Genomic DNA, 12378 nt, shown 5'->3' with positions numbered 1-12378 from the left:
CCAGGACTGACTTTGGACACCCCTGGCTTAACCCAACCTCAGATCTGTCTATAACCTGACCCGTATCAGGAACACCAGAGGTGTTGTGCAACACATGAACACTGTAGGTACATTGTACTGACATAAGAAAATAAGCACACAGTAGTTAAGGCCACTTCATATAAAGTGGGACCAGATAATACACATGAACCTAGCAGAAGAGACAGAGACTTTTAGTTGCCAATTTGATCAATTTACAAACATAGAGCTTGTCAGATAGACTGAATGGAGGCTCAGATGTGTTTGCGTGACAGGAGAGAACAAACCTGTCTGTTTAAGGCAAATATTTTTGAGCTTACATCCAATGTGATGACCTAAAACGGCTTTGTGAACCTCAACAAGGTGTACCTGACTGTTTAATAATGGTTTTTGTAAACTGAAGTATCACTGCAGTAGTAATGATCATGCCATTGAAAAGGGGCTCAAATCTGTCTTGTTTTTGTGTGTGTGATTCAGGCCAACTCCAGAGGTGCACTGGGATAGAATAGACTCCGCTCTGTCTCCAAACCGCACCAAGAAGCTGTACAACAACCGCTGGCTGCAGATAGACAATGTGCTGGAGTCTGATGATGGAGAGTACGTCTGCACTGCCAGAAACAGCGAGAACTCCGTCAAACACCACTACACTGTCACAGTAGAGGGTGAGACACACACTGAATCCACTATCTATAAATAAATGATGCATAACTGCCTAAAGCAAACCCTGTTTTTTTTCACCAAGATGAGAGTTGCATGGCTATTCCTACATTAATAGGCTTTCACTAACCTACGCTTTAATTAGTGGCATGCTACAACTGATAACATGTTATTTTGATTGTTTGTAGCACAAAGACAATGACTATATACTTCTCTCTGATATCCTTATAGCTTTTTCCACGTAGTTTCTGATGAATATGATATCTCAGGTTCATGTAAAATTACTTCAGTACTATGAAATTCCAGTGGCAAAAATGATAAATACACTGAATTTGCACACGTCATCATAATCCCCTGCCGCTTGCTTTGTTGCCTGTACTGTGGTCAATGCATTAATAGCACCATTGATTAACATTGGACATTTTATGGGGACTTTATGATTCTAAATTATTGTTAATTTAGTGTTTGAATGATTCTCTAGCGTAATGTCTAAAGTGATGACAGAACAGCTGATTTTGCTCACAGTTTAAGGCTGAACAGCATGAAATGCCATCAGTCTACAGAGATTTCCCAGTGTTTCTCTGCTGTAATCGGGAGATCACAATAATTAACCCTGAAAAAGCCAAAGCAAAGCAAACACTAGCAGATTACTGTGGTATAAATGTAGCACTAAAACATACACAAGAGAGAGATCGACTTAGAAAGTCTATATTGTTTCTATAATGATTTGATCAGCTGTAGTTTAAAATTACGCTGAGTTTTTCTCCTCTAAGGACTGATTATGCAGTCTGTCACCATCTTGTGGCCATACGTCAACCGTCAATTTATTTGCTCAGTATGACAATCTGATGGTCCCCGACTTGCTGAATCTCTGAAATTATAAATATTTTAATTAAAATAGGCTCTATCTTTATAAATGAACTGCATAGCTGCAAACTAAACAACTACGTTCTCGACTAAAAAAGCCTCAAAAGTACATGATGTTGTCCAACAGCTGCATTATATATCCAGTTTGTTTGTGTTGTTTGCAGCTGCTCCATACTGGACCCGGAGGCCTGAAGAGCATCTGTATGCCCCGGGAGAGACGGTCAGACTGGACTGTCAGGCCGACGGTATCCCTGCCCCGAACATCACATGGAGCATCAATGGAGTTCCTGTTTCAGGTCAACATCTAAAGCATTCTGCATTCACAATCACTGATCTGCTTACTTGTCTTACTAATCAGAGCTGTGATTCCCAAACAACAACGTAACTCAAGGATGAACTAATGTGGTAGATGCCTCATTCTGGAAATAAATGACGTAATGACGAGAGTTTCCCCAATTCTGTTGGAGATCTACAATCTCAACCACATTATTAAAGATATGAAACTTTCATGACTCCTTTAGATCAGTGATTCTCAACCATGTTCCTGAAGGACCACCAGCTCTGCTCATTTTCCATGTCTCCTTAACCCAGTGGTCACCAAACTTGCTTCAGGAGGGCCGGTGTCCTGCAGATTTTAGCTCCAACCCTAATCAAACCCACCTGAACAAGCTAATCAAGGTATTACTAGGTGTACTTGAAACACCCAGGCAGGTGTGTTGGGGCAAGTTGGACCTAAACCCTGCAGGGACTCAACCCTCCAGGACCGAGATTGGTGACCCCTGCTTTAACTAAACACGCCTGATTCAGATTCAGCAGAGACTGAAAGACCTGTAATGGGTGTGACAGACAAAGGAGACATCCAAAACATGCAATGTCGGTGGTCCTCCAGGAACGTGGTTGAGAAACACTGCTTTAGATCATCCACAACAAATGATTTTTTAAAATTACTTTCTGCAATTTTTTTCACACACAATATTGTTTGCATATAAATATGTATGTTACACTTTCAAGAAGGAGACAAAGTCCGTTCTTGTAGCAACACATTTATTTCAATTGAAACACACAGGAAAACACTGTTTTTTTAAGAAGCATGCAGCTAACCATACACTGACTACTGCTTCTTTGTGCTATGGGCACCTAAGTCAAAAATAATAACCTGTCATATTGTGCAGATGTTTAGCCAATACATGACACAGACATATTAGTATGTAAACCACACTCAAATAGGATCCAAATCAATTTACAATCAACATCACAAAATACACCTAAATGTGTATATAGACGTGAGGTTGGTTGTATATTGGGATATTCAGACATTCTCCTTAATAATATAATGCCAGAAAAGTATTGTAAATAGTGAAATCATATTAGCAGCAAATGACTATCAAAGTACAGCATTGTTCACAGTCAATTAGACAGTGTTAATGTTGTTTACAAGTCATACTCGCATGCTAATTCAGATCCAATATTCAGAGTAACATGCTAAACAATATAGAGACTGCTAAATGAAACCAATATAAAACCAACTTTACCTCTATAAATTGTATTGTGATCACTTTCTCACAGCATAAAATAAGGCATAAACAAATTATACACATTTGTGCATCACAATCTCCTTCAACTTGTATACAAATGAATAAAACAATACCTATAAACAACCACAAAATAACTATTTATCACATTTCCCCATAACTCCGTCATACATAACGGTTTAATGCTTCATCATTAATCTCTATGAAGTGTAATTTTACTTAATGAACTATATTTGAACTGAATTGTAATGCAAAATTACAAAATTAAAAAATAAAAATATTTTACTGCTAAATCCAACTGAGTTTATTCTTAACTGTATTTTCTGAATGTCTCTTTTAATGATAGAGGTAAAGTTGGTTTTATATTGGCACATTGGTTCATTTAGCAGTCTCTATATTGTTTAGCATGTTACTCTGAATATTGGATCTGAATTAGCATGCGAGTATGACTTGTAAACAACATTAACACTGTCTAATTGACTGTGAACAATGCTGTACTTTGATAGTCATTTACTGCTAATATGATTTCACTATTTACAATACTTTTCTGACATTATATTATTAAGGAGAATGTCTGAATATCCCAATATAAAACCAACCTCACCTCTATCTTTCAATGTAATGGCTAACAGTTAACGCTAAACAAGGAAATCACACGTTTAAACTCACTGTACACAACCATATTAATAAAAATCACTAAAAGTTTAATCATTGTGTCTCATTTTCACAGAGTATTAGTTATATGCATGTTTATATTCACTTCCCTCATGGAAACCTATTAGTTTTTAACACTTCCGCCACTTTGGCACCTATAAATCACGGTTAAACTCAACTAATATAAACTCCCAGGACATAAATTCATCTCTAGACAAACAATATGTGTTTCAGTGTACTGAAATATGTGTTTCAGTGTGTTCAGTGTAAATTACAGTAAATAATATTATCTTACCTGTTGAAACACACAGGAAAACACAGTTTGTTTAAGGAGCACGCTAGGTGTGTCTGCCATGCAGCTAACCATTCGACTACTGCTTCTTTGTGATTCAGTTACCGACACATAGAGAGAAACGTGGTTGCCCCCTCCTGGTGAACCCGAGTTTTACAGGGATAAATATCACACTACTTCTGTAATACACATGCATTGTTATAGAAGACTACATTATTCCCGAATTAGATTAAATTAAATGAACAAAAAAAAGATGGGGGGTTGACAGTTTCTATTAGTTAGGGCTACATATACATAATAACAAATAAGTCCACATACAACCTCAGAATTTTTACAAAATTGTGTACAGAAATAGCAAAAAATGTTTATAGATTCTGTCTGGCCCTACACATGAGTTAAGATAATTGTACACCTCTTAACGTGGAGAGCCTGTAAAGTCTAATGTTTTCATTGGTGTGTGTGTGCTGTAGGCACGGATGTGGACCCGAGACGGCGTGTGAGTTCTGGGAAACTGATCCTGTCCAATGTGGAGTTCAGCGATACGGCAGTGTATCAGTGCGAGGCTGTCAACAAACACGGAAGCATCCTGATCAACACACACGTGCATGTTGTTGGTGAGCATTAATAGTGTAAAACACATATTATTTACATGGTTCCTATTCTGCACAGGCTCATAGGGAACATGTGCCCAGGGCTACATATTTGAGAACTGCAAAATATATACCCGGGGCTATGTATGGCTGCATTTTGTGTGTAAAGTGTACGACAACCTTCTCTTCCTTTTTTGCTAAAGCTTTGACGGATTGCCTCCGTATGGACCGCTTTTCTGGCGTAACCAGTTTGCTTAGTTTTCCATGTATGGGATTGGACTTGGGATGTGGATCGGAGTGGACTTGGGTTCAAAACCAACAAAGCACACTTCCAGAAACCAAGTAAAATGAAACCAAAAAATAAATAAGGCGATCCTTGGCTCAGTTGGCGTTTCTGTGTGGAGTTTGCATGTTCTCCCTGCCTTCGCGTGGGTTTCCTCCGAGTGCTCCGGTTTCCCCCACAGTCCAAACACATGCGGTACAGGTGAATTGGGTTAGCTAAATTGTCCGTAGTGTATGAGTGTGTGTGTGGATGTTTCCCAGAGGTGGGTTGCGGCTGGAAGGGCATCCGCTGCGTAAAAGCTTGCTTTATAAGTTGGCGGTTCATTCCGCTGTGGTCACCCTAGATTCATTTCCAAACAAAATGCAACGTCCCCCGACATTGAGGTACAGCGTCAATCTGCCGTCATGTTAACGTCCTGGCCCTGCAGGGAAAACTGACTTTCGTAAGATGCTGTTTTACAGACTGACCTTTGCCTTCTCTTTGGATTGTTTTGTTTGTCTGTGTACGTGTATTATGTCTTGTCTCTTTGTAAGGAGCATGTAACGTGTTGTTATGCAAGAACATTTTCAGATCTAAGTCTGACAATAAAGTACTGTATTGCAGAACTGCCAGCTCAGATCCTGACCCCAGATGAGCGCCTCTATCAGGCCACTGCAGGACAGACTGTAATGTTGGACTGCAGAACGTTCGGGTCGCCGCTGCCCAAAATACACTGGTGAGCGTGTACTTTGTTTTGCATTGTCATCATGCATTTTCTGCACACACCTACGACTCAATACTGTAGAAGTAAAAATGTGTGTAATCTTTGTAGCTTTCAACCAAAGTGCACTTCAGCTTTTTTTTTAAGTAATTGCTCTTAATGCATCTTCTTAAATTCTTGCTGTAGAGTAAAGTGCATGCAATGGATTTAGAACCATGGTGATCTTAAAGGTTTATTTGGGGGAAATGGGATAAGTAAAGCTTAATTGTGTAGAGCAACATCAATGGATGTTTTGTTGTCCTGTGTGTATAATCAAACGGGATTGATTGTTTGCAGGGAGATTCTAGACTCTATTCCAGCTCTGTCCAATGCTAAAATATCTCAGATGACCAACGGAAGTCTTAAGATCAGTAATGTGAGTGAAGAAGACAGCAACAGATACACATGTTCAGTGAGCGAAACCAACAAGAGCATCAGTGCGGAGCTAGAGGTCCTGAGTAAGTGCCCACTACACTGTTTCATGCCATGGTAAAGCCACCCACATTCACCCATCAAACAGTCTGTCCAATTAATGACCAATAAAATACTATAATCCATTAATGACCAATAAAATACTATAATCCATTAATGACCGATAAAATATTTAACCCATTTAACCCCATACACCAGGGGTTCTTAAACTCGTTCCTGCAAAGTTTAGTTCAAACCCCAGTCAGACACACCCGGGCTAGCTAATCAAGCTCTTACTAGGCTTTCTAGAATCATCCGTGCAGGTGTATTAGGGCAAGTTGGCAAGATGTCCTTGCTGCAATCTGCAGCTTAATGACATAGGCGATCATCAACTACATAGTGGACCTTGTACCGCCCACCAAGGTAACGCTCATGCTACTGTGACGGTTTGGTTTCGGGTAGGGCAAGGTGTAGGAGATCACCAACTACGTAGTGAACCTTTTACCACCTACTAAGGCAGCACCCATGCTACTGTGATGGTTGGGTTTAGGGTAGGGGTAGGTGTAGGCAATCATCAACTACGTAGTGGACCTAGTACCTCCCACTAAGGTAACGCCCATGCAACTGTGACGGTTGAGTTTAGGGTAGGGCAAGGTGTAGGCGATCATCAACTACATAGTGGACCTAGTAGCGCCCACTAAGGTAACGCCCATGCTACTGTGATGGTTGGATTTAGGGTAGGGGGAGGTGTAGGCAATTATCAACTATGTAGTGGACCTTGTAACACCCACTAAGGTAACGCCCATGCTACTGTGATGGTTGGGTTTAGGGTAGGTGTAGGCGATCATCAACTACGTAGTGGACCTAGTACCTCCCACTAAGGTAACGCCCATGCATCTGTGACGGTTGAGTTTAGGGTAGGGCAAGGTGTAGGCGATCATCAACTACATAGTGGACCTAGTAGCGCCCACTAAGGTAACGCCCATGCTACTGTGATGGTTGGGTTTAGGGTAGGGCAAGGTGTAGGCAATTGTCAACTACATAGTGGACCTAGTACCGCCCACTAAGGTAATGCCCATGCTACTGTGATGGTTGGGTTTAGGGTAGGTGTAGGCGATCATCAACTACGTAGTGGACCTAGTACTGCCCACTATGGTAACGCCCATGCTGCTGTGATGGTTGGGTTTAGGGTAGGGCAAGGTGTAGGCAATCGTCAACTACATAGTGGACCTAGTACCGCCCACTAAGGTAATGCCCATGCTACTGTGACAGTTGAGTTTAGAGTAGGGCAAGGTGTAGACAATCATCAACTACATAGTGGATTTTGTACCAGCCACTAAGGTAGCGCCCATGCTACTGTGATGGTTGGGTTTAGGATAGGGGGAGGTGTAGGCAATCATTAACTACGTAGTGGACCAGGACAACTATGTCATCAAGCTGCGGGCTGCACAGTACAATACATTACACTATTAATAAAGAAGGTATAATAAGGGAAGCGCACGCCTACACACCATTGCCCCAAGATCAACCCCTGACCCACATGCTGTCTCTGATATGGTCGTGCATTGATCATTGATTGTCTTTCCATGGTGTTGTCTGCAGACAGAACAAAGATTGTTGGACCTCCCCAAAATCTCCATGTTATACGTGGAAGTGATGCGATTTTACACTGCAAATACACAGTGGACCACAACTTAAAATCCCCCACGGTTCAGTGGAAAAAGGATGGACACAAGATCACAGCATCTACAAGCAATGACAAGTAACACAGCTCTTCTTATCTTTATGTCATACAGTTTGGATGATCCTCTATTTATCACTAATTGGTCAAAACAATCTTATAAATACATGTTAATATCAGGTATTGCAAAGCCCAAGAAATGCACAATGTTTTCTAGAGATATGGAGTGATTAAGAAAGTGTCTGGTGCATATGGAGAGAAGACTATTTCTACAGGTGGTTCATTAAACCCACTCACCTGGCATATGCTGGTTTGGTTGCAGATACCATGAAATCGAAGGCTCTCTGAAGGTCTGGGATGTTCAGATGGAGGATATGGGCATCTACAGCTGTGAGGTCAGCACTACACTGGACTCAGACACTGCCAGCGGATACATCACTGTTCAGGGTAAGTCTGTCAACATCACATACGTCTAAACAGACACAATCTTACACTTCGTAAAGACGTTAAAGTGTCGGACGCTCTGCAGATAAACCTGATCCTCCTCAATCTCTGAAGCTGTCTGAAAAGATGGAGCGTAGCGTGACCATCTCCTGGATGCCGAGCGTCGAAAACAACAGTCCTGTTACGGGTAAGTGCAGCCCTGTCCTCTTTCATTATATTTGGGGATGAGGATGATAATGTTTTCGGTTTTTCAGACACACACTGCCTGTTGGTCCTCAACCGAGCTGAGAGGTTCTGAACAGAGGTGGTTTTATAATGTGCTTTTATACAGGGTATAATTTGTTCTAATCTGACTTGATGAAAACAGTCTGCAGAAACATTTTGATTGACATTCTCCCTTTGTACGTGTCATTAGAGGGGGAAAGCCCCGCCCACTAGTGCCCATTACTTCATTTGCATAAACAGCAGTCCTGAGTGAGAATATGGCTTGGGGTGCAAGAGTTCCTGGGTTCAAATCCCGGACGAGCCCCCAATTTCTGCTATGATCTCTAGGGTTTGGCCGTTAAAGAAAAACAGTGGGCGTGGCTTGTTTTTTCTACTGCGAGCTGATTGGATGTAGTAAAGTAGGTGTTTTATTCAGAAAGATGGGGAAAAGGGTTTGGGGAGAGTTATTACCGCCTAACAGACTCCTCCTGCTCACCAATTGTTTGATTTCAAAACTGACTGCTGGAGGGGCGTGGTTAAACGTGTTAGCCCCACCCAATACCTCAGACATGCCTAATCTGAGAATTGAACTGAAACAGAAATTGAAATTACAGGAGCAAACTATTGTTTTTGTCCTAATGACATGCACAGATGAACTGTTCAGCACAAAACTAGCAATGTGAGATAACAATTTTACTATGGCTTGTTTTGATTTCATGTGTACTTTAAACACTTTATTTCTGTTGTCCTGCAGAGTATGTGATTGAGATGAACGAGGGGGAGACTCCAGACGAGGGTCAATGGCAGAAATACAGGAGTGTTTCTCAGGACATCCGACAGCTGGAGATCCACCTGCAGCCCTACAGCAAATACCACTTCCAGATCCGGGCAGTGAACAGCATAGGAACCAGTGCTCCCAGCGAGTCCTCGCTCTCCTACAGCACTCCAGCAGCCAGTAAGATGGGTTTTACAACCTTTTCTGTTTTTTTGGCAGAATATACCATTTAATTTAAGGGATTTTTAAACTTATAGGTAAAAAATCTTACTTACTAACTTACTTACAGACTTACTTACTGACTTACCTACCTACCTACCTACGTACCTACCTAACTACCTACCTATGTACTTACTTACTGACTTACCTACCTACGTATCTACCTACCTAAGTACGTACTTACTTACAGACTTACCGACCTACCTACCTATCTACATACTTACTTACTGACTTACCTACCTACGTACCTACCTACCCACCTACCTACGTACCTACCTATGTACCAACTTACCTACCTACCTACGTACTTACTTACTGACTTACCTACCTACGTATCTACCTACCTAAGTACATACTTACTTACTGACTTACCGACCTACCTACGTACTTACCTACTGACGTACTTACATACTTACTTACTAACTGACTTACCGACCTACCTACCTACCTACCTACCTACGTACGTACGTACTTACCTACTGACTTACTTACTTACTAAATCAGCGACCTTCTTGCTGTGAGGTGACAGCGATACCCACTGCGCTACCGTGTCACCCCCAAAAAACACACATATAAACACATTTATTAAATATGTCACGTTCATTCATTACAATGGCTTGTATTCCCCTACGGCAACAGTAGTTTGAGGATATGCCGAGCAGGTCTATCAAGTGAAGAAAACCTTCCATTTCTAAGTATTTTTGTTTCACTTATTAACATTCTCTGTTGTGCACAGAACCGGACACGAACCCAGAGAATGTGATGACCCTGTCCACTGACCCAAAGAGTATGATCATCTCATGGCAGGTGATTATGAGTGCTTTTTACTCCCCTAAAGAGAAACACATTAAAGAGTAACGGTCTTCAACATAATCTCTTCTGTATTTCTGCATTATAGGAGATGGATCGGCGTCAGTTTAACGGGCCGGGGTTCCAGTATAAGGTGTTCTGGCGTCGAGCAGCAGACAGCGGTGCACACTGGACAGAGAGCAGCGTCTCCAATCCTCCACTGATGGTCAATAACACCGGAACATTCGTCTCCTTTGAGATTAAAGTTCAGGCCGTCAATGATCTTGGTGCTGCCCCAGAACCGCTCACTGTGATCGGCTACTCCGGGGAAGACTGTACGTACTCTAACATCTACAATAGTTGATCATGATTATGATACACAGGGCAAATTTTCCAAAGCCAAGTTGCTTGGCTACTTTTCTACTAAGAATGGGAAAGAATATGGACCCTTTTCACATTTCTGGGTTTGTCAGTCGTCACAGATGGTAAACTAGCGTTGCAGTGAATGGGAGAGCACAACAAATCATTTATTACAATCCTATTTGCTGAAATAATAACAGAAAAACTCAATGATGGTGTTATCAAGACTTTCAGAAAGAGGAAAACAATAGTGTGAGACTGATAACACGAGTCTTGTGATAAGGGTCAGTTGTATCTGTAACACATTGCTCGAGTTAGTTACCCTGTGTCTCTCATTTATGCCATTGCTCCTCGGCAACATTGCTGAAGAGGTTGCCCTGTGTATCATTAGCATAAGTGTTTCAGGAGTCTTGCTGAGAGAGTAATTGCTCTTGAACTTTACAGTTCCTCTGGAGGCTCCGTCAGCGTTGTCTGTCACTGAGCTGCAAAAAACTTCTGTGATGGTGAGATGGAGTCCAGTCAGGCCGGAGTCTGTCCGGGGACACCTACTGGGATACAAGGTACAGGATCTTTAAATCATAGCTTACAGTCGGCACTTGTAACCATGGACTATAAACACGCCATAAGTGTTAAGGGTGTCACAATCCTCCAAATCCTCGATTCGATTACATTTTCGATTCTAAAGGCACGATTCGATTTTCGATTATGAATAGTTAATTAAGTAATGACCAATTAATTATTAGTAGCCTTAAACTACCTGACCTGCATGGTCTTTGTTTTACCCATAAACAAATCATACAGTAAATGAATAAAGGCAAGATACACACATAATTACCACCTGTCAATCACCTTTTCTGCGGGACTCGTGAATAGGCAGTGATCTGTGTCGTTATAATGGCGTCGGTAAAAAAGACACATAACCAACAGGAACCAGCCAACAGTATCTGAGGTGTTCGCTAAAATGACTGAGTACAAGTGAGTGAAAGATTGAAGCAGTCCTCTGACTGCCTGGACCTGCTGTCTCGAGCGCATGGCTGTGTGTGCGTCTGTGTCTGTGTGGTCACGTGATGTGCATTTTTAGAGGTAGTGAGGAAGGAGGGCTGCTCAGAAATGCTACACGCCACTGTGGATGTCAAATAGTTGTCGTGCTAAAATGCCATTAAATAAACAAAGACAGTGTAAACAGGGCCTGAGTGTGTATTTTTCGCGAGCGGATTTGCAACGGGGGCGGGCGGAGAATCGCGATGCCGGTGTTGTCTATCGGACGAACCCTAATACGTACATAGCAGAGCTTGCAAAACTGTGTTTTTTGTCGACAACATGAACGTTGTCAACATAAATCACTGGAAATCCAAAATACTTCCACACCGGCGACTTCATTGAAAGAGGAGAGGGTTTAAGCTCTGTCGACGGGTCTCCTGCTTCTGCAGTTTAACAAGCACTTCAACAAGCCTGTTTTTTCCCGCTTGGCAAGCCAAGCTGACGTGACATGGGGGCGTGGCAGCATCGACGATTCTATTTTTTGATTCGATAATCGAAATTGAGCATAAATTTCGATCGATTTCGATTAAAAATCGAAATCGTGACACCCCTAATAAGTGTCTATTTATGGAGATCCTCTGAAAGCTGAATTCATAGGCTTTCAACCCGATTTTCATCTCCAGACAAAATGCAGCGTCCCCACGATGTTGCAATACAACGTCAATCTGACGTGATGTTCCTGTGCCTGCTGCAGGGTCTCAGAATGCACAAGAAGCACTGCATTAAATTCCATCGTTCCCCGCCATGTCTTTACATCATGAAAATGACTTTACCACTCCACTTTCAATGGAGTTTCTGCGCTCTCCTGATGGCGCTTGTGTT

At 41.8% G+C, this 12378-nt stretch overlaps 1 protein-coding gene across 5 annotated transcripts in view; it reads left to right on the top strand.

Moving 5' to 3' along the window:
* The window catches only part of l1camb (L1 cell adhesion molecule, paralog b), a 46593-nt gene that overhangs the window by 20894 nt on the left and 13321 nt on the right, over positions 1 to 12378 (top strand). For all 5 annotated transcript variants that reach the window (XR_012398221.1, XM_068216667.2, XM_009296546.5 and 2 more), the window contains 12 exon segments: positions 496 to 680; positions 1707 to 1838; positions 4491 to 4634; positions 5497 to 5608; positions 5930 to 6090; positions 7646 to 7805; positions 8047 to 8171; positions 8254 to 8355; positions 9127 to 9327; positions 10103 to 10173; positions 10265 to 10490; positions 10960 to 11075. Coding sequence is in view for 4 of the 5 variants with exons in the window: in XM_068216667.2 (XP_068072768.1) it covers positions 496 to 680; positions 1707 to 1838; positions 4491 to 4634; positions 5497 to 5608; positions 5930 to 6090; positions 7646 to 7805; positions 8047 to 8171; positions 8254 to 8355; positions 9127 to 9327; positions 10103 to 10173; positions 10265 to 10490; positions 10960 to 11075 (1735 nt within the window). In the remaining variant the exon portion in view is untranslated.

Source organism: Danio rerio, chromosome 23, assembly GCF_049306965.1.
Source record: "Danio rerio strain Tuebingen ecotype United States chromosome 23, GRCz12tu, whole genome shotgun sequence".
NCBI classification, from domain to species: Eukaryota; Metazoa; Chordata; class Actinopteri; order Cypriniformes; family Danionidae; genus Danio; species Danio rerio.
This window is presented reverse-complemented; position numbering and strand designations above follow the sequence as displayed.